The sequence below is a fragment of the Symphodus melops genome (genome assembly GCF_947650265.1).
Source record: "Symphodus melops genome assembly, chromosome: 6".
Lineage (NCBI taxonomy): Eukaryota > Metazoa > Chordata > Actinopteri > Labriformes > Labridae > Symphodus > Symphodus melops.
Genome location: NC_136696.1, coordinates 4,678,712 through 4,702,130, shown reverse-complemented (window position 1 = coordinate 4,702,130; position 23,419 = coordinate 4,678,712). Strand labels below are relative to the sequence as shown.

General features: G+C 45.3%; 1 protein-coding gene across 1 annotated transcript; it reads left to right on the top strand.

Moving 5' to 3' along the window:
* Nucleotides 1-807: 807 nt before the first annotated feature.
* siah1 (siah E3 ubiquitin protein ligase 1) lies at nt 808-20,816 on the top strand. The gene is made up of 5 exons (XM_079345795.1): nt 808-1,002; nt 11,733-11,789; nt 16,829-17,010; nt 17,541-17,837; nt 18,550-20,816. Exons 2-5 carry the CDS (start codon nt 11,780-11,782, stop codon nt 18,919-18,921), a joined length of 861 nt encoding a protein of 286 aa, XP_079201921.1. The 5' UTR covers nt 808-1,002; nt 11,733-11,779; the 3' UTR covers nt 18,922-20,816.
* Nucleotides 20,817-23,419: the final 2,603 nt, after the last annotated feature.

The following is a 23,419-nucleotide window of genomic DNA, read 5'->3' as shown; positions in this document are numbered from 1 at the left end:
ATCACATGATAGTTTGAAACAGCTTTGGACTTACTGAGTGTTGCTGTTTATGATGCATTCTGCCAATTCTTTTTTATCCTACAAGTATGATGAAGTATGATGAAGTTGTTTTTTTTTTTTTTGGGGGGGGGGGGGGGGGGGGGTTTGCACAATGTCACAGCATATGCACAGGGCCCATCTCTGAATGGAACGGAGTGGAGTTATTTTACAGAGCTTCTCCTTCTTTTTTAAATTTCCCCAAAATGCTGCTTTGGTTTTCTTCCAATACAGCAAAGACGCAGAATTAGAATCTGTTTTATGAACCAGGTATGTTCAACACACTTTGGTAGACTGTGCTCTCTTTGGACAATTTAAACATTAAATAATAACAATTAGCTAAAAATATAAACAAGTAATCAAAGACTAATATATACAAGACGTGAGCTAATTTCCCCAAAATGCTGCTTTTATTTCATTCAAATACTGTAAAGAGTCATGGGAAAATTCAGCAATAGTATTATAGCATATTAATTATAACAGCGAAAGACCAGTGAAACTAAACAGGCCTGTTTTTTGTTTATCTTGAATAGCCTTTCTAAAAGTAAAGGTTAGCAATATTAAATAAGAAGCAGCACATTTTATTGGAATATTTTATTAAACATAAATATTTTGTATATAATGTATTTATTCACTATTTTAAAACTGTATGAAAACAAGAAATGAGATGTATGTAAGAATGATTGCATACTTGTATTCGTCATTTTGTTGTTGTTGTACATTTGATGTAAACTACAGATTTTACAATGCTGGGTTCGTGCAGAGCGCGCTCCCGCGACTAAACTTCAACAACTGTGCGCGCTCCTGAAGCGGCTGGTACTTAACGCCTGGCGTCTCGTCTCTGCTCCAGAAGAAGAGTACAGCGAGCTAACCGTGGAAACACGACAAAGTGGGAATCTGTGTCCACCACGTCCACACACATTCACCCAATCTAACTGCACGGAGCTGAAGGAGATTTCGTCCGAGGTAAGCGGTTGTGCCGTGGCGAGTGAAACATCGGATTTTCGAGGGTAGTGTGTGTATGTGTATGTGTGTTTGTGTGTGTGTGTGTCTGGAAAAACAACAGCACCGCTGTAGCAGACGTTAGCTTCCTTCATTAGCGCGGGGCTAAATGCTGCCTGTTAGCTACAAAGCTGGATACTGTTGTCGGCAGCTTGTTTCCCATGTTGACCATTTAAAATGCACGCTTGTCTTTAGTGTGCAGTCGATTACCATACTGTAAAAGTCGAAATGTCACGTTATCCGAGTCTTGGCTTGTTCACACTCTTTGCAATGCTAACAAGTACCCGATTCAGTTAGCTAGTATGCTACGGCTGCGGGTTCCTGCTTTACGGCAGGACAAGGCCCCGTGTGTGTGTCTGTAACAGTGGATGCTAGCAGGGCTACGCCGCTGTCTGCTCTGCCAGCCGAGGCCGCTTCAAAGCTGGTTAGTTTGAGTCAACACAAACCCATCACGGCTTTGTGTTTTTGTGGGAGTCCTAACCAGCACAGCCAGGTTTGCTGAAGGCTGTTTAAAGGAAGTGATGAGTAATGTTTACTAAAAGAGAACGAGTGTGTCTGCTGTCATCACGTTACTCTGTGTATGTGTGACTGTTTAACCTGTCTCTAATGTCCTCTGATCTCCTGTGCCAAACGTAAATCTGTTTGTATTGTTGTCGTAGCTGCTGTGAAGATCTCTCACCTGTCGACGTGTTATAAACTGTACTGTAGGCAACACAACTGTTGGTTTCGATGTGCCACCTCATGATGAAGTCACCTGAGATAAAGTGAGCCTCGCTGATGAGCACTTTTGTCTTATCATCCCTGCTGCTTTGGTGTGTGTGTGTGTGTGTGTGTGTGTGTGTGTGTGTGTGTGTGTGTGTGTGTGTGTGTGTGTGTGTGTGTGTGTGTGTGTGTGTGTGTGTGTGTGTGTGTGTGTGTGTGTGTGTGTGTGTGTGTGTGTGCATGTGTGAGATCAATGAATACGTAGAGAAAAGAGAGCTAGCCTGATAAAGTGCTAATGTTGGAGCACTAAACCCAATGATCTTAAAGCAACCAGGGGCCTGGACTACGAAGATCTAAATCTACATACCCGGGTTCTCCTTGGGTGATCTAGTTTCACTCACCCTAACATAAGAGATCAGGCTTTACAGTCCTAAAGAGCTGTTTATCAACCCTTTTATCTTCATTTAACCTATCACAATCATCAATGCGTCTGTCGTCAGCAGACCGTCACATCTACAGAATCTGAACAAACTGTATTAACAATATAAATATGTTTAAGACAAACAGGCTCTCAAAGACTACAGTTACACAGCTGCAGGAACAAATGCAGGAAGGACAAAAGAGCTTAAAAAAGGAAAATCGCTGAGTATTTACGTGCAAACTGCAGCTTGTTATATTTGTTTCATTGTAAGTTCACCTTCGAACTGACTATAGTGACTCCTGTTTCAGAGCTGAGTGTGTTGCTCAGACTCTTTCATGTAGTGAGTTTATCAGTGTGAGAAGTTATGTCAGCTGCAGCTCTGACCATCACAAACAGCAGCATGGAGACATTAATGCATTCATATGAAGATTTCATAATTTAGTAATTTACAATCTTAAAAACATAAGTCAAAGGCTCTGGCACTTTTTCAGTCTCTGTTAAAGGATATCAGTAAAATATAATCATTTACTTTACGGACCAAAATCATACAGGACTCATGAAGTGTCCCCCTCCTCCCCTCTCGAACAGCGCCATGATCGAAGGATGTGATTGGTCAGTGAGCTGAGATTTTCACTGGTCACCTCCCTGTGCTGTTAGGGGACGATTCTTCGGTATTATAGAATTTATATGATTTTATGATCCTCAGGTTGAGGACTTTTCTTCAAACTGAGCAGGTGAAAATAGTCGTGGAGTGTCTGCATTTCTCTAACAGAGATGTTCTTAGTCATGTGATAGAGGAGGCTATAACACTGTCGTCCCTACCTGGCTAACTTGCATGAATTGAGTCCGGTGAAGGTGGTGTTTGGATATCATATGCTGATAACTAAGGGAAATGTGGTAGGTTATGTAACTCATTATAAGAACAGGATGGGGTCCTTACTAAGTGCTTATCCTGTTCACTTGGACTTGATTAGATCGTGTTAGTTCAAATGATGCAAAGTGAAAGTGGGATTGTGTTGAAGTCGATGTAAAATGTGGCCGTGAGCCGGGCTGAAAAATGTTTTGCATGAACAATAATAATGACCGTGATGGATGTGCTCGTTGCTGTGACAGCCGGAGCACCTAGAGGAGCAGTGAGCGATATCATGTGGTGGCAGAGGTGTAGAAGTCGGTGTCCAGTGTTTGGATGGGATTTCAGCTTTCACACTGGCTGCATCTCATCAATGCAAAACACACACACTCTGACACACGTGGGTTAGCTTGACTTTGAGCATATTACTCCACACCGTGCTGTGCTTACAACGAAGCAGAGAGAGAGAGAGAGAGCGAGCAGACAGGGTTTCCCACATGACATACATAGAGAAGGTTTTAGTGACGGCGGTAAACTGTGAAACCATTTTCCCGAGGGAGATCCTGAGTCAGTCAGTGTTATGTAACGTTTTACACACGAGTCTGCTAAATGAACCACTCAAAGGTCTAACAGGGTTTGATGTTGTCTTTATATCATTACTACATCTTATTGATCTTTATCATAGTACAAAGAAAAGAAAATAATAAACTGAGCAGAAAAGATTATGAAGTCGCTTCTTACATTGGAGGGGGCCGGCTGGGGGAAAAAGTTTTACTTTAATTAATCATGTTGTTTTTAACTTCTCTACTTATTCAGAATGTTAAAGTGGTCAATAAATACTTGAAATGTTTTAAAATCAGTGAGGAATCATGATGGTGATTAGGATCCATAATCAAGTAGCCCTCATGAAACAAGTTACCACAGGTTGGAACAGGTGCAACAGATCGAACAGGTGAATCAGGGTTGTCTAACCGTCAGCCTGAAAACTTCCTCATCAAACCTGCCTTCAGAGCTCATGGGTCAAGAAGTAGTGACTTGTTGTGTTTTCCTGCTGTTCTCCGTCTGTAATGCAGCAACACGGCTGAACTCGCTCTGACCTGAGGCTTTTCCGAGGCTTTTAGAGAGGCTTAGTAAGTCGTTTGGTCATGTAGCCAGCAGCGTGCTTTTCATATGTGGACTGATGCTGACAGATGCCAAGATGACAGGGTTGTTTGTCATGGAGAGGAGCGAGTCATCCTCACCAAATCTTCCGTACTTAGTAAAGCGAAAGATAGCCCATCTTCTTTCCATATTGAAGTTTAACAATCGGCCCTTTGACTCAGAGCTTCACAGTTTTGGTTTCGTGACTTGAAGCCTTCAAATATGAATTGATCTTTTTCCATTTCTGGTTTGTTAGCTTCATTTCTAAACTGCGCGCTGTGGACATAATGGGGAAAAAAGACCCGCAGGTAGACGGTTGAAACCTTTTCTATTTCTAAAAGAACGGGCCGTATCTCCCAACTAATGCAATTTATACTGCAGGTGTCAGAAGGGTCTATCTCTCCAGAAACACCCTGGAAGGACCAAAGTTTGTTCTTGTAGTTGTATTTCAGTCTGATTTTGGTGGCACACAGCTGAAGCCCATTTCCTTAACATCCAATCATCTTTATTTTTATTTCATGGAGCTCATGTTTCCAGCCTGCAGCTCTCTGCACAGACTTTTGTTCACCCTACTTATCTCTTCACCTCATGTGATCCAGGTGGGCTGCCTGCCTGTATGTCTGTTTCTCTGCTCTCCCGGTCACATGACTACCTGCAACACTCAGTGTGTTGTGATGACATCACCCTCACCGTAGTGTGAACGTTAATATCTTGTGCTGGTTGTTTCTGGCGTTGTAGCCGTAGATCTGCTCTGTTGTCGTCCTCTCTGTCTCTTTCTGCGAGCCCGACACTCGCAGCTCATGTCTGTTTAACACCAGTCTCACCGCTGTTTGTGTCCAAGTGCTCATGGTGGATTGTCGGGTCGCTGTAAATAATGTGACCGCAGAGTCTCGATCTGCTCTTTCTCAAAAGGTGTCTTGAGCTATAATAATGGACTCTATTTATAGAGCTACAATGTGCTTTACATCAACATGAGCATGTTTGTTTTGAATCTGCTCTGAGTAAATAAAGACTGATTGATTGATCACTGTGTTGGCAAAATATCTGCAGCACATGTTAAGTGAATAGAGCTCAGCTCTTCCTCATAAGCATGGCAGCTGGTCCTGCTGAACTGATGTAGGAGTGTGTGTGTGAGCATGCGCCAGGGAGTGAGTGAGAGACGGCGAGTGAGTCACAGACTGTAAAAGTGAGGTAATTCTAGATCTGTTACTTATGCCAAAGGGAGTCCCCGCTCGCTGTATCCTTCTTTGTGTGTGTCTGTGAGTGTGAATCAAAGGCCACACATCGACGTCTGCATATTAAACCTCCAGCTTCGGTGAGCTCAGTTTAGTAATCTGCTGGTGTCTGGCTGAGTACATAAATAACATTCCACACATGTGCGTTTGTCATTGTTTCTTAGGGATTACACTTGAGGCCAAAGCTGCTACAAACATATAAGCTTCTGTGTGGGGCGCTATCATGGCCACTAATCCCCCATTTCTGCTTTTAATCCCAATATCATAAACACGACTCATTGAACCTGTTCAGAGGGCAACACGGGTTCCAGAGAGCGCGTGTTGTTCACCAGGCCTTCTGACTGTGTCACCAAACAGAGGTGTTTCTCCTGTCAACATCGTGTGTGTGTCGACGTCTTTAAGATGTGAACGTCTTAAAGCCACAGACAGATAAATGTTCAAGTTCAAAGCCTGAACAATGGATCTGAAATCTTCCACTTTCCTCCTTCACCAGTGTTTGATTGTTGCTAATTTTCAAGTAAGCTGTTGAAGAGGACTCATCCGTGTCTGCCCCCCCCCCTCTCTTCCCCTTTGTGAACCCCTGGCTGTGGGTGATGAAGTGTTGGGGTCCCCGTTGGTGAGCTGCTGCCCGCTCCAGATGGCTCATTGTTGAATCTGCTGCCCTGCCCCTTTAATAACACACTTTTGGCGTTGGCCCGTGTCACCGCAGTGCTGTTTTATAGCCCACCATGTGCATGTGTGTAACAGCAGGATCTCTTTGTGTCCATATTCTTTGTGCTGCTGAGTCTCTGACTGCATTCTGTTGATATTGTCCGGCGATAATGTGAGCAGATGTGGTGAAACGGTGGAGCGGGAGGAGAGTACAGTGGCTCTCAAACAAAAGTGAAGAGTCTCTTCCATCAGGTCCTCTGGAAACGGTTTGTGTTCATACCTGTTCTAAAGCACACTGTGGTGTTGACAGATAAACTGAGTGTGACTCAGCTGTGCTGATGAGTTCATCCAAACACAGACAGATAATAAGTAGAGCTGTACTAATCACTTCTTTGAGTAATCTGTCAGATATTTGGCTGATTAAACAGATATAATCAATATTGCATAGTCAAGTCTTTTTTTTTTTTTAATCACTGGTTTGAATCTGTTTTATTAGTTAGCAGTGAAAAGGATCATGCTTGATCCGCGGTCTTTTCGGCTAGAGCAGACCTGGCCCGTTGTGCGTCCCTGTCCGGCCCGTGCATCCTCCACTTCAAAAACGACTCCTGCTAAAGTCGCGCCTATGAGCGACGTGGAACAAACGAAGAACAAAGGTAGACATCATCTCTAACTGTTAAAGGAAGGGAATTGTGATCTTTTTTTTTTTTTTTTCCCCCACCATTTTCAACTATCTCACGAGGTTATGAACCTGACATATAAATATCCCACCTTTACTTAAGTCACAGTGGTGTGTCATAAAATCACTCAGGATGTGAATTTGATGCTTTTTGTGTTGACTAAGCTGGACATCACGCTCCCTCCTGCTGAGAGGAGGATTCTCGCTCACGTTCACATTTTGGTTGAACTTGAGCTTCTCTTCCTGGCTGGATTAAAGGTGTGTGTGTGTGTGTGTTTCCACAGAGGGGCCAGTGTTTGCAGAAGAGGGTGTCTGTAAAGAGAAGGTCAGGGGAACATCTTACTTAGCAAAGTTTATTCAAGAAAGTCACAAGTTAACATTTCAAAGATCACAAGGGACGCTGTGCCCTGATCAAAGACTCACATCTGTGGCTTTTGAGCGTATCTGTAATTTTTGCAAATGCCTGAACTCGGTTGTAATGTACATCCCACTCCCCCAGGGTTATTAAAGCAGGTTACTGAACGTGATGCATATTCCTCTTGAATGGGGCAAAAATGTTGTAGGGGGAAGTGGTCTGAGGGAGAGAAGAAAAGGCAGCGGGAATGTGAGGTATGGTGTCAATGAGGGCAGCTGCTGGTACAGCAGCCAGACGAGGCTGAAATCTGAGACCTTCACAACCACAGAGCGAGCGAGTGAGCGTGAGGGGAGGGAGCCGAGAGAAACACAAGTAAGAGAAGCAGACAGAGAGAATGTTCATCGAGGAAAAATACACAACAAACATAGAGCACAGTGTTGGTGCATAGAGGAACATGGGTGAGATAGTAAGATAAAAGATGAAGTGCAGGCTGTGTGAAAGAGTCATGACGTGTTGTGGAGAAGAAGGGGTTGTGTGTTTGTGTAGGGAGCGGGTGAGGGAGAAAGGGAAGGGTGTGAGCATGCTCTGTTTGGACTGACATTGGATGCCGGCTTTTCCCCTCTCTGTCTCTCTCACACACGCATACATACATACATACACACACACGCACACTGCAGTGGTGACACCTCCAACACTACAGGGGACAGAAAGAACATGGGCGGAAAAAAAGGAGATCAAGTCAGAGGAAGATAATCCATGTTTGGGACTTTCCCTCTTTTTTTCTTTTCCTCTTCCACCAGGAAGAGGAGGACTTTGTCTCCAGTCAGCGGAGGATCAGTCTTCAGAACCAGCCATTCTTTTGCTCTGAAAGTTGTACTTTGTTCCAGCAATTTTGGAAACGGTTGTGGTTCCCGTTTGAAGCTGCAGGAGTTCAGGAAGAGCGGTCCCTGAGGATGTTACTGGAGGAAAAACAAAAGTGGACCTCCTTGAAGGATAACTAATGTTGGAAAGTGAATCAACAGGGACTTTGCCTGACTGCCTCATGTTGCTTTTTGTTCCTAGTGGCTGATTGGGAGCAGCAAGGGAGTGGCAGCTTGACCACACACTGACAGACTGCTTACAGACTGTTGGCTGAAGGCTTTCAGTGTTACAGAAAGCAGTCATTGTTTGTCTGTTTCTCTGAGCTGCAGCATTAGCGCCTAGCAACCAGCCTACTGCTCCATTTTAGTTTGGCCTCATACGCAGGTCGGATGGGTACCTGCTGTACGTTCCAGAGTTTGGAAAAGAAAATGATGAATTTTCAGATTCCCTAAGTCCAACTGTATCCCCCTTTTTTTTGTGTGGATATTTTCTTTCAGGTGTTGAAACATTTGTTTTTGCCTGGCTGTGGTCTAAACACAGGCCTCATTCTTCCAGTCTTTTTCTGGACCCTCATGAGCTCACGCTCCCTTAAGGGGGGACCAGGTGCAAGAAATGTGATCCTGTGTTTTGTGGTGTGTTTGGGGCGGCCGTAGAAGTGTGTGGTATCCATGGAAAAGGCCAAAGAAGAATGGAGTCGAGGGGCGGCGTGAACGCTCTAACCCTATGTCTCTGGTCCAAGTGAAATCCAAGTCGGCTTGCGTAGCGCTGCAAGCTCCGCCCTGGAACTCCTTATTCAGACTCTTCTCGTGTGGAAGCAACCTTCAGAGGACTAAAGGTGTGTGCGTGCGTGCGTGCGCGCGCGTGTCAGAATGCATGCTCAATAACTTGTGTGTGTGAGGACAGAAGATGCTTTAAGCTTGTGTGCATTGTGAAGTCTGTGTGGCGGAGTGAGTGTGTGTGTGTGTGCACACTGTGCAGTGTGTGCGCACTGTGCAGTGTGTGTGACTGGGAAAAGAGTGGGCCATGAGTTGAGAACAAAGAATGGCATGTTAGCGTTGGAGCCGAGCTTGTCTTCATCTCCTCCCTCAGTTGTTCTTTATTTCTTTCTGCGTTGCCTTTTCTCACTTTTCTGTGGACGCTGCAGCGTTGAAGTCTTTCTGATTATGTGCCTCTTGTATTCATTGTCCATTTGTTTGGAGTCCTAAAGACATCTGTGTGTCTTTTATTTATGTGCTTATGTTTGCTCTCAGACAAGTTGGTACTTCCTGTCGGTGGTCTTTGAATGTAGTGTTTCATGGAAGTTAAAGCACGTTTCATTTCTGGTTTGTTTACAGGAGACTCAAACCTTAGCATCGATGCTTCAAACTGGAGCGTGTCTCTGTAAAATACACAAACATATCAGAGATTTTTGATTGTTTAGATTTCCTAAAATAATGGACATTTGTTAAAGGAGTAATGTGTAAGTACTGCAGTCAAAACCTTTGATTGAGCTGTCTGCCCGTCTCTCCCGACAGCTGATCGAGCAGGAGTGAAAAATAAACACTCGACATCATCTAGCGCTCTAACCTCTCCATGTCTCTAAAGTGTTTCTGCCCGTGGAGCTTATGAGAAAGCTGCCGAGGCTTTTTGGGTGGGGTACAATCTGTTTCCTGTCTATCTCAGTTATTTAACCTTCTCTGGTCCGAACAAATCCAGACTCTTCAGGACCCGAATGGAAACTTAGGAGGAGTCCGGTAAAGCCTGGTCCTGTTTGCGTTTCCACAGCCAACCGTGCCCTATGTGGTAGGCGGCGTGTAAACCGAATGCTGAACGCCGGGTCAGCTACGTCATAGTGTCAGATGATAGCAGCTAATAGTGAACAGCTTACTCGTTAATAAATTGAACAAAGGAGAAAAACACAAACAAAACCAAGGCATGAAACCAATGAAAAATTAAGAATGACAAGCGAAGTACGTGCTGAAGCAAAAATCCTTAAATCTTAATCTGTAAAGAAGAGCATTTTGGCACTAAATGTCACATGTCAATAAGTCCTCTCTCCGGGCGCTCCGTGCTGTGTGGATTTTGTTTACCTCTTTTTTTAACCTGATTTAAATATTTCATGCCTTGATCCAGTAGATATCTTACATGTTCATTTATAAAATTGGAATCATTGACAGAGTTGAGATGGATTTTAAATCACTATCAGTGTTTCTCCCGTCTCATCCCAGACAGATTCTTTCATTGACTCAGTATTTTTGACATTTGCATGCATGCATGCAGTGATCCAGTTCTCGGGTTAGGTTGTTTATGTTTGACGTGAGGCCGTCCTTGTGCACCTTCAGTTGAAGCGATGGAGGAGGAGAACTTTCCCACACTGCTGACTTTTCTGTGCACACAGATTACTCATCGCTGCACGTTGTTGCTTCGTCACATGTGTTACATAATGCAGAGAGCCTTGTTTTACCTAATGAGGGTGTCATATATTTACACAGGCTCCACCCTACTCTCATCACCACCGACAATAATTCAACTTGTGTGCTTAGACGTCACACTTTCTCCCTCATCAGAGCTCGTCTTACAAAGGGGAGGAGGAGGTGCTTTGATGATATCCACATCCGTGATCCACCGCGTTTATTCAACAAATAGAATAAACGTCAGTTTGTACAAAAGCTCTACATGTTGTTCTCTGAGCGTGCTGTTAGGACACGGGACTTTAAAGTTTTGTGTGTGTGTGTGTGTGTGTGTGTGTGTGTGTGTGTGTGTGTGTGTGTGTGTGTGTGTGTGTGTGTGTGTGTGTGTGTGTGTGTGTGTGTGTGTGTGTGTGTGTGTGTGTGTGTGTGTGTGTGTGTGTGTGTGTGTGTGTGTGTGTGTGTGTGTGTGTGTGTGTGTGTGTGTGTGTGTGTGTGTGTGTGTGTGTGTGTGTGTGTGTGTGTGTGTGTGGAAAAAAAACCCGGCGGCGTCAGTAGCGAGCGCTTGTCTGCAGCAGGTGTAGGTTGAACTGGCTGTTTCAAGCTGTGATTGGTATTAAGGGAGCACCAGGAGACATGCAGCGTGGCCATGTGGCTCAGCTGTCTGAAGTTTTGTCTTGCAGTGACAGATTTTATTAAAACGATCCGGAGAAATGTCAGCTTTGTGGTAACGGTGAAACCGAGTTCCTGTGTGTTGGTGATCAGAGTTCAGCCAGCAGGCAGTCACTTCTGAAAAGTGTTTTGATGCACCAGCGTCTTCTGCTCCTCATTTCAGACGTGATGATGCTTTAACTGCTTTCTGAAATATGAATTAACTGTGCTGGGAAAGCAGCGCGGAGACAACAGCGATCGCAGCAGGAATCAATGACTGCAGAAGTCTAGTCTAATCTACATTCCATTAGCAGCACAGTAAGTGGCTTAAACGCATTACATGATTAGTGCTTAGTCAGTGGCACTGGTGCCCAAAGTGGGTGCCACGTTCCTTCCCTTAAAGTTGACAGTTAACAGTCTGTGATTTTAACTGACTTTGGTCTTTTATTGTTTATTTGCACTGAGTTGTTGACTTGGTTTCACTGCTTTTTTTTCTGTTTCTGTGGATTACATATCCAGAGTTGTGATTCGAGGTTTGGATATTTTAGTTGTCCAAATGTGTGCGTCATCATGTAAAGCAGGTTTCAGTGTGTACTCTGTAATGAGGAGCAGGCCACAGCTCTGGTCAGCGAGTGCTGTGAAACCTCTCTCTGTCAGTGACTTCATTGTTGTTGTTTTATTGTTGTGACGTGATTGGTTGGTCTTAGTCCCAAACAGTCTTTTCTAACAGCATGTTTACCTTCTGTTTCTTCTTCTCTCTTTCAGAGGTCCCCACATTTCAAGAGAAGACGAAAGCCTTATTTGGAAATCTTATGGACGAAGGTTGGTATTTTTTTTTTTTTGTTTCTGTCGGCATTCTTTCCTCCTTCTTCGTTAGTCTCTCAGCCCATCTACAGTCCCTCAGTAACACTTTATCCGGTCCTCTTTCTCAGCTCAAATCATAACTGCACGTGTGCGGCACCTCCTGACTTCCGCTCGTCCTGCATACGTCTTGTTAACTCCTTCAGTGAGCCTAAATGTCTGCTCTGTCCAGAAACAACCCCAGTATTCCCCTCACATCACTCACATGAGGATAATGTGGCTCTAACACTACCCGGGTTTATTTGCCTCTCAACATGTCGGAGAACCAAACTCGCTCATGTCCAGGTTCAAACCATGGAGTTTGATTTCAGAAGTGTCCGACTCGGCTCTCTAACTCTGATGCTGATTATTTGTTTGATGTGAAAGCAAAAAAAGTAAGGCCACTCTCATATCTTCTAAGTGCAACAAGAACCTGACCCTCATGCTTCAATCAGTCTCTGATGTGGGTAACAAAAGCATGAAGAACATCCCTCACTGTGTGCACACTTCACACACACCTGGGGAAAAGAGAAGCAGCGTTGTATCAGTGAAAAGCCACAGATTGAACCTGAAGACGCCTCACGAGGTGAAACCTTGGCCTGTGCATGCTGTTGGTTAACTTGTTTCATGTTTGAGTCTTTCTCATCCACAGAGAGGCAGCACAGCGTCTGTCCGCTGCTCGCTTTTCATCGAGCCCTTTTGTTTGTTCGTACAGCAGTCTGTTGAAAAGACGAGGTTTACAGCCCGTCTCCTTTCTTCTCTGCGTTTATGTTGCGCCCTCCGAGCGCCAAAGACTGTGTGCAGAGTCACTGCTCGTTCTCTCTGTCATCCTCCTCCCCTCCACCTTCATGACACAGAGCGCTATGTGCTCATCGCCCTCCTCTGTCTCCTGAGCTGACTCACTCTCGCCGTCTTACTCCAAGCCCCCCTGCATCCATTTTCACCTCCTTTTCTCACACTCTTTGTCTGAAGCTGGAACAGTATGATTCCTGATAAAAGTGTAAACGCCTTCCTGCTAACAACGACACCAGGCAGCTGCTCCTGACTCGTCTGTGGTGCCTCCCACCCATCGGCTTTAGCTCGACTTGGTGGGTCATGTTACGCGTGGAAAAACTAGCTGAGTCATGAGTAATGTTTAAATTGACAATGATGATGCCTTTGGGATCATCAAGCCTCATTGTATCCATGGAAACTACGACATTATCACCGCAGCTCAGTAAGGGTGTGTTTGATCACTGAAACTATAAAATGAATCTCAAATCAGTGAAAAGGACAGACGCTAGAGAACAACAGAGCACGTCCAGCTGTTTGATGGATTCAAGCTGAAACATACCTGAAAGTATAGCCAGCGTACCACCAGAGCTCAGTGTGAGCCGCTCAGCCTTTCAGTGACTCAGCAGCGGCTCTCGCTCGTTCAGAGCAACACAGCAGCAATAAGCTGACCTTCAGGCTTTGGTCAAGATAACAACCATACAAAACACTGTAATTCACTTTTCACAGCCTCGCATGCATGCATGGGCGTCTGTGACTCAGTTGGTAGAGGAGTCATCTGTCAGCTGGAAGGTCGAGGGTTCGATCCCCAGCTCCTGCAGCCGCACGTCTTAAGTGTCCCTGGGTGAGACACGTTGACCCCCTGTTGGTCCCGCTGCTCCGCCTCTGGCCTGTGAATGTGTGTGAATGGGATTAGTAACTTCTGATGGTGTCTTTACAGAGCAGCTTTATATTCACTCAGGTGTTATTAAAGTAAACATGTCAGTCAGCAACACTTTATTACATCATGATCCATCAAACAGTTTGTTTAGTTTAGTGTTATTCACACCCTCAGTAATTGTTGTATGAGGGGCGTCACCATGTCCATATGAACAAGCCTTGTTGTTTTTTAATGCACACTTTGGTGTTAAAACATTGTCTGATCAGATCATTAAATTAGTGTTTGAAATAGTTTAATACTTGAAATAAAAAGTGCTTTTTGTTTGTCTAAAGCTTAATTTGCTTCTGTGTTTGCACCAATATCCTTCCACAGTGTGTGTGTGTGTGTGTGTGTGTGTGTATTTGTAGTACTAAACCACTCAGAAGCGGATTCATCACATCGGTTCATCACATCCATCACAACCCCAGCTGGCTTCTCACATCTCTCCATGAACCATTGTGAAGAATAACTTCTGACATTCTGTGATCAGACTGAGCTCTAATAATCCCCCAGACACAGCTCTTCACGTTGTGCGTCTCTGTGTGTGTGTGTGTGTGTCTGTGCGTGTGTGTTATTGGGTGTGGTAACTGAACATTTTCTCAACTCTGAGGCTACAAAAGCTGCCCCCTTCTCTGGGCCCCCGTGTTGAGGTCCAACGTTGATTTATTTCAGTACAGTATGTGCAGCCATGCAGTGGTTGTGCTGACTGAGCTGCACTCTCTTGTTGTATGAAGTGTAAGCCATGACAGGTTTCTATGTCACTTCTACCTGTACAAGAAGTCCAGTTCAGCTTTTTATTACAGATGTTATTATGATTCCAGCTCAAGATTGTCTACATCTATCCTGAGAAGTCTCATATCCATGCAGCAACCTCTGCTGCAGCTCGAGCGTTCGCTTGAAGCTCACACACACACAGACACACACACACACACACACACACACACACACACACACACACACACACACACACACACACACACACACACATCCAAAAAGGCAGAAGTGAACATGTTTACAGGCTGTTAAAAACAAACAGAATAGGTGTGATTATCTCTGGTCTGGTGTGCCACGCGCCGTAGAGTTTGATGATTCTTGGAGCTGAGCTGATGGACAGGCAGGCGCCATGTAACTTTTTATTCAGAGGTTTAAAGCTCAGCTCTCAGCCTGTCGTCGTCGTTGTCGTCGGGCTGAGACGGGATTCCCAGCATCAGCGCCCCCTGCAGGAACAGAGGGGTGACATCACTGAGGCTTCATCCATTAATATTTACAGTCTCTGACCTTATCTCACCTCAGCCAATGACACGGACAGACGCATACAGCAGCATGTAGACGGCCTCAACTCATACAGAGTAAACCATTTCATGACACGAGAACAGAAACATGAATCTGCTTTACAAAGTGAGACATACACCTTGAAAATAAAACTCCCCCTGACTCCAACAGTGTCTTTGAGCTGTCGGCCTGAACGACCTCTGACAGTCGGTGCATGCCAGCTGATTGTGACCCTGACCTTGACCCAGCTGAATGTCCACTGCTAATTTAGTCCCTCTGCTGTTAGCGCTGCCGCTGCCGCCTGTGTGCCATCCAGCTAAGAAGTTCTATTAATAGTCACGCAGGCATTATCTCCATCACAGCAGATGTGTTTACAAGCTGACAGCCACGGTTGCAGCCAGCTAATACTGACTGTCATTAGGTCCAGTTTTTAGCTCTGCAGTTAGCGCGCGTGCAGAGAAGCTTTGCTCCGACAGATGCACGCACCGCCGCCGCCCAACCACGCTAGACGTTACGGGGAAGTTCAAGGAAGTAATGATGGTGTCGTAAAAATCAGCAATCAATTCTGGTGTTTATTTGGTCAATTCAAACAGAGAACCAAAGGTTTGACTCAGCGCTGTTTAAGTGAATAAACCTTTTGAAGCTGTTTGGAAACAGCGATCAGAGAGACGGTTCATATAAAGCCTCTTTAAAGATCCTGATGCGCCTTTTATTTACAGTGAAAACGCCTTGTAAAATTCCAGAGCACATATGGTATTCCCTGACTCCAGCACTATTTTCTATTTAACACCTTTTAAAATGTAAAATCAGCTGCTGGGTGAAGCAAATTGTGCAGCCATGACTAAAGCGTTGGCAGCATTTTGCTGGTGGGTGTTAATTTCCCAGCTGTTGGACTGTCTGTCTACATTCTGCTGCACTGTTTCACCACCTGACACGTTATTCTTCTTCCTCTTCACCTCCCACACACACTATCCTCCTCTTCTCCTCCTCTCTTTTTCTGGGCCTCCCGCCGCTGCATCCGTTTTTTGAGGAGGGCTATATAAAGGATGAGAAAATGCCCGGGAGCAGAGTGTGTGGGGACGCGGGGCGTGCACACTCATCCCAACCCCGAGCCTGTCCTCCCCAGAAAAGACATGAGAAACATCCTCTTTGTGTTTCCATCCTCACACCCACGCCGCCGTGTCCTCACATCGCCTGGCTGCGTGTTTTTCATTCCTTCTCTTCTCCTCTGTGCTCGTCCTCATTTTTGTTGTTCTTCCTTAGTTTGTAGCTTTTTCTCTCCTTCACTCGTCCTCTTCTTCGCTCCCTCCTTCCTCATCACGTACCTTTTTGTCCTGCTCGTCAGTGTTACTCCTCTCCTCTTCCTTTCTCCGCACCACAGGCCATCCCATAATTAACTGTACTCCTGTTACCAAGGCAGCGCTTTTGGAAACAGCAGATCCACACACACACACACGTACACACACACACACGTACACACACACACCACTCCTGACTTCACCTTCCTGTCTGTAGATTACCTTCTTACGTAGCTGAAACAGAAAATGTTGCTGGTGAACATGTTGAGCAGAGCGACACGGACATGATCGCTGCTCACGCCTCACATCACGTAACCATGTGACCTGAAATGTGTTTGTGTGTTATTGCTGATGGATTTGGACTCTGCTCGACATTCTGTTTCTGCTAAAGCTACGAGGCATCTGTGTAGCCTCTGTGAGAGGGAAGACGCAGCACAAGCCACGTGGAAGTGATTGTAATGATGAAAGTGTCTTCACAATGTTGGTTATAGAGTGCGACACAAAGAGACCAGATTGATTATCTACAATGAGACTGAGACCAGTGAAGGGTTCTGTTGAAGACGTGAAGAGTCCGAGAGTCGGTGGTCCGTCTCTCTGTCGAGTAGCGTCCCTCGGCTCTCGTGTAGAGGAGTGGGAGGTTCAGTCAGACTCTTGAAGGGTTGTACCTGAACAAGAAGAGCTTCTCTTCAACAACGACACTTTGTGTCCCTGAGCGAACGTGCCGAACGCTTCATCTTTACCTCTCTCCTTTTTTTTATCAGAAATGAGTCGCCAGACTGCCACCGCGCTGCCCACAGGAACCTCCAAGTGCCCCCCCTCTCAGCGCGTGCCCACCCTGTCAGGCACCACAGCCTCCAACAGTGACCTGGCCAGCCTGTTCGAGTGCCCCGTGTGCTTCGACTATGTCCTTCCCCCCATCCTGCAGTGCCAGTCCGGACACCTGGTATGTACCCTGCAGCCTTTACACAGGGTCACTGTTACTCTCTGAGTTCACTCAATCATCTTCACACTCGGCAAGCCAATGTCTTATTAACTCAGTGCTTCACCAGGTGCCAGGCCTGCTCGTGTCAAAGAAAAGCTGAGCACCCTGAGGATCCACTGGGAAACAGGGAGATATTGCTGTTTCAAGTGAACCTCAATATTAACTGTTCTTATTGATAAATTCAAACTAAATAGGCCAACATATAAAACGTGGAAGCCCAGATGTGTAGGAGTTCTATGAGTCTTCCTGTTTGTGTAATGAGAAGAAACAGATCATTGACACTTTTCACATGATGGCACCTTTATCTTGTTGGCATTAACTGTAGCCCACTGCTTAATGCATCTTAATGAATGACTGTTTACTCTATTATAATTTTGACCCTCTCTGAACAACATGACAAACACTATCTGATTCTCACCTGAGGTATTTGCTCAGGAGAAACGCGGCGCTAGCACCATAAGGCTAAAACTCATAGTTGTGTTTGTTACCAGGTATGCTCCAACTGCCGGCCCAAACTCACCTGCTGCCCCACCTGCCGAGGTCCTCTGGGCTCCATCAGGAACCTGGCCATGGAGAAGGTGGCCAACTCAGTCCTCTTCCCCTGCAAGTACGCCTCGTCGGGCTGCGAGGTCACCCTGCCTCACACCGACAAGACGGAACATGAAGAGCTGTGCGAGTTCCGGCCGTACTCCTGCCCCTGCCCAGGAGCCTCCTGCAAGTGGCAGGGCTCGCTGGATGCTGTCATGCCCCACCTGATGCACCAACACAAGTCCATCACCACGCTGCAGGTCAGCCTTCTCCTCACCTTTCTCCACGAAGCCATGTGCCATACTTAGTGCAGCACACAAAAGAAGAAGAACATAATCATTCTTTAGATCTCCGTCATTCTGAGTCAATGTAAGTGAAGCGAGGAGTCAAACAGCGTGCTAACATTAGCCTGCTAACACAACAATGCATTACACAATGCAGGATACAATGTTGTCCGCCACTTGTGCTTAATGGTTCTTATAATAATAATAATACATTTTATTTGAGGGCACCTTTCAAAAAACCCAAGGACACCTTACATGCAGGGTTTAAAAAAAAAAAAATAATAATAATAAAATGGAGAAGATGACCAACTCTTAATTATGGAGCGTTCTAATTGATAACTCCTTTGAGTGGAGAGGGTTGGAGGTTTGCCGCTGGAGGTGAGCGGAGGTCAGCACACAGAATGATTCCTCACAGACTTTTACAAACCTGTTTCATGTCTAATGAGAAATATCCAGCTGAGCAATGAAAATAAAATAATGAAGTTAAAGAGGACGGCTCGGTTGGCTGCGTCGTCTCAGCTGAGGCGTGTTCAGAGTGATAAACACGTGACTCTGCTGCAGTCTGTGTTTTAGATCAGACTCACACACAGCGTGATGACATCACACCTTAATGTACGTGTGGCTCTCTCCTGACTTCACCTGATAGTTTCGCCTGACATAAACCTGTGGCATGTGTTGCTCTGTGCAGGGGGAGGACATCGTGTTCCTGGCCACAGACATCAACCTGCCCGGCGCCGTGGACTGGGTGATGATGCAGTCCTGCTTCGGCTTCCACTTCATGCTGGTTCTAGAGAAGCAGGAGAAATACGACGGCCACCAACAGTTCTTCGCCATCGTGCAGCTCATCGGGACTCGCAAGCAGGCCGAGAACTTCGCCTACCGGCTGGAGCTCAACGGGCACCGGCGCCGCCTGACCTGGGAGGCCACGCCGCGCTCCATCCACGAGGGCATCGCCACAGCCATCATGAACAGCGACTGTCTGGTGTTCGACACGTCCATCGCACAGCTGTTCGCCGAGAACGGCAACCTGGGCATCAACGTCACCATATCCATGTGCTAAGAACTTTTCAACAGAAGAGGGTCAAAGAGTTACTGATTGTGTCATGGGGCAACTTTTAGGGGGTCAAATTGGTTGTGACCTCACAGCGCCCCCCCCTCTCTGCCTCCCCCTTTGAGATATGGAACTGGACTGTCTGATCAGGCAGCCGTGGAGACCTGGGGGGGAGGGGGGGGGATGGATGAGTGGATGAGTGGATGGATGAGTGGAGGAATAATTATAAACAAGGACTATACTGTGTAGTGATGGCTGTAGACTTTTAAACACAAACGTCTATGTGAGACTCGTGCACGCACATGCAGCCTCGCCGTCTTTTGGTCCTGAACACAGACACGAACTGAAAGCTGTTCAGTCAGACAGCCCCGCCCTCCTTATTTCAGCGTCTCTCTTGCCGTGTAATCTTTCAAACAGCTCTCCAGCCCTCTCTCAAAGAACAGAGGCTGCTCACTCAAGCTACTTTTTGGACTCCAGGTCAGTGGGGGGTAGCTAGCCAGCTATCTAGCGCACACCCCGAATAATTCCTGCTGCTTGTAATCCACCTCTCTGGACCTCCCTGGATTGAAGGTTCACGCTCTGCCGATGGGTGCAGGGCTCACCCATACGTGGCTGTGGCCTGGTTTCTCCACAGTGGGTGTCTTCGTGTATTAGCTAGCTCAAACTGGAACCAAGAGCTGGTGAAGTTCATCGGCAGATTAGGAAATTTATCCCCACGTCTGACTGATGTGGCTATTGATCGCCATGGAAACGTCTCCCACAGGCATGGGCAGCTGTAGCACCCACATAACCACAGGCACCCAGTCATGTCTAGGATGACTGCTCTGAATGAACTCGCTCTATTTGAACGTCCGGATTCCTTCCGGTCCACATGGGTTGGTTCAAGGCGAGAGGATGTGCGTCGGGCGCTCTCTCAGCAGTGGCCCGTCGTCTTTGGACTCTGCTCTCATACTGTACGGATTCAAGGAGGACCGCAGCGACGTCCGCCCCGGATCTGTTGGTTTTTTTTTTATCTTCATTTTCATGAAGTGGATAAAACAGCAGAGGTGAAGGTCTCGCACACTAAACACACACCTGTCCTTTGCATTACAGGCGGTGTGTTCAGGTGTACACAGGATAAATTATAACTGTATGTCAGAATTTTCAACTTTTTTTGTTTTGTTTTTCAGAGCGAGGGAAAAAAAAACAAACACTGCATTTCAGTTGAGTCACCGTTATCTGTTGGGTTCATTTCTGAAGTATGTCCTTTCTTTTTAATTATTTTAGTTGTTTGTTTGTTTTTTTGTATGAGAGGAGAGAAGAACTCCTGATATTTGTGTGTATGAATGTGTGTGAGCGTGTGTGAGATGGACATGTGGCAAAGAGCCGGCTCACTTCCTCCTTTCTCCTCTGCGCTCTTCTTCTTCTTCTTCTTTCCTTTCTTCTCTGCCTCCATCGCGCTCTGTCTGCTGCCCGTGTCGGCCTCAACCACGGATTGACTGATCGCCCAACTAGGAATGAGGGACAGTTTCTACGGTTACGATGTTGCTATTGTTATTATTATTAAATGGAGATTATCATAATTATCATTTTTTGTAATGACTTTTAAAAACAAAAATGAAAAGGCTGTAACTTGTGGCTAAAACTTCAGTGTTTGTAGTTAAAAAGCAAGTTGTGTCGTTCATCTGAAGGTTTGTTTTGTTTCCCGGTTGGATTGTTTACTCCTCATCTGTTTGTCTCTCCGTCTTCATGTTTGTGTGGCAAGTCTCTTTCTTTCTCTTTTTTGTTCCTGAGGTGGGAGGGAGGTCAAGCCAATCATCTCTCTCTTTCTCTTCATGTGGAGTCTCAGTGATGTCGCTGCTCCCCTTCAACTCCTTGACTCTTTCTGTTTTAATTTGTCATTAAATAAATCTATCTTTTTCATACCTGCTGCCTCTTCTTCATGCTTTAGATGTGTGGTTGTCTCCAACGACAACACATCCTTAATCATATGCGCACACACACACACACACACACACACACACACACACACACACACACACACACACACACACACACACACACACACACACACACACACACACACACACACACACACACTCTCTCTCTCTCTCTGTTGCTAAAACAGAACCACACCAGGGAAAACAAGTAAAAACATTACAATGAGAAGTATGCCACCCTTCCTCCTCACAAAGCAGCCACACATTTTTGACATTTCACACCCTCTCCATTGACTAAATTTCCGTAAGAGTATATTAACGATCATGAAACGGAACAAAGTTAAAACTGATTTATTTGAATTGAAAACAGAAAACAGAAAAGCAAAATAAAATACTTTTCAAAGTTTGTAGTGACTGTCAGCAGGTCAGCAGAGAATCCTGCTCCACAGTCGGGTGTCATTATAGGTGAGCGGTGGTGAGCGTGCACAGCCACAGACTGATTCAGAGGTTAGCAACAGAATGAGAAACAAATGGAAATTTACGATCAATTCAACTTTTGGGAGCTGGTTGAACTTAGCGTGTTAACAACTGTAACTTTGAAATGTTCTCTGTCGGTCACTGTTGATGCAGTACACTGAAGTAGACACTGAAATGGATTCAAACGAGAACAATTCATAATGACACAAGCCGGTGAGTTTCCCAGCATTCCCCTGCTCGCTGCAGAACCACAGTGTCAATACACACTCACTTATCACCGCATCAGGAGAAACAATATATTGATGTTGACACGGCTGATTCATGTTTCCATGTCATCACATACATGTATTCTATATCAGCTTGGTGTCATGCTGGTTGAATCCGATGATGTTCAGTAAGTCTTGATTTCTTCGGAGGCGTGATGCAGTTAGCTAAAGGGACGGCTTGCTGTAAACTGCGTCCCTGTGACTCTGTCCTGGATGCTTGTGTCTGCCTCCTGAGTTTGGTTAAGTAGGTCTGTGGATGTGGGCCAGCCTGCGAGGTCACACAGGTAGATCAGACCTGCAGCAGGAACAGGAATAGTTTCACTCGAAGGAGTGTGTCTGCGAACATGCTACCTGCCTTCTGTCTGTCAGAGCTTTAAGGTCAAATATAATGAAAATGACACTTTACCATGTTAACACTTATACCCGTCTCTAGTCTGTCTACAAATCCCCCAATGATGAGAAAAGTCCATCCTCTCCGTCTTTACCTGCTCCACTTTTCAGGACACACTGCAGTCTGTTGATTGGTTGAAATAATCTCCCCTTCCTGTGTGACAGTGGTAATAAAGAAAACACAAAAAAAAGCACCATGTTTAAATATCCTGCAGATTTGGAGAGAGCCTCAGAGATGCAGACGTTCATCTTTGTTTAACTAACCCTAACCCTAACAGCTTGTTACATTTTAGGCAAAAAGTTAGTCGGTTTTGGTTTCAGCATTTTGTTACATTTTTGACCATTTTGGGTTATGTGACATTTCTTTTATAACATTTCAGGCTCTAACAAGCCTTTTACACAGAAACAGGTAATTATGAAGAATTATTTAAGTCATTTTAGTGACTGTATATGCAGGACCATCTTTATTTGACCACTTCAGGGTTAGTATTTTTACATCTTTTATCCCATGTGTTTGTTAAAAGGTTCTCCTGAGTCCTCTCACCTGCATCCACGTTCCCTACACGACTGCATCATCATACATCAGGTGAGTGAAGCCACCTGAGCCTAACAGGAGAGTGAAGCCTTTGTATAAAGGCAGACTCAGCCAGAGTCTGGGGAAAAGGAAGATTGTTGTGGGTAACATCTTGATGTGGAGGCTGTTTCCTGGGGCTTTTGTTTTTGCTATTTTGTGGTATTTATTTTGTGAATAAATCAACAAAATCGTTTTCTTCCTCCTAACCTCTTTTTTTGCTCACCACCAGTGCCGAACAGCCACACAAAATTCCTATTTTTAGGTTAGCTTACAATCGGTAATGATACAGTGTTCATGAGGATATTTTTACTGCAAGAAAAAAACTGGATGGAAAAACAGCCAAAACAGCTGCTTGTGTGAGTGCAAACGGCAACATTGTTCTCTCAGACTGCCAGCCCCTGATTGAATTGTCCACCTGAAGTTGAGGTGAGTATATTTGTGAATGCAGAAGGGACCATTTAGGAACATTTACCAGAAGAGAGCAGGCAGCTGCTGAGGATCTGTGTATCAGTGAGTGACCAATGAGATCTTCTTAGATGTAAAGAAGCTTCTTCATTCACTTTTCTGATCACTAGAATATTCTATACCATTCAGGTGTTCATGCTGTGCATACTTTGACCTCACTGCGATATAAAGGAACAAACTGTCATCAAAGTATTTGACTGTCTTGCTTCGTCCACCATTTCGGCATCATCCTTTTCATGGCTTGCTTCCTGATTCCCCCTCCCCTCCCATCAAACACGGAAAGTCTCCCTCTTTCAGGTGCATAAGATTTCAGGAGCAGGAGTTCTGTCCAGATCATTCTCCTGGATAGTCTCAATAGTGGAGGAGTGTGCAGAAAAGGTGTAGTGTGGGAGAAGCTCTTTTCTCGTTTTCTGACC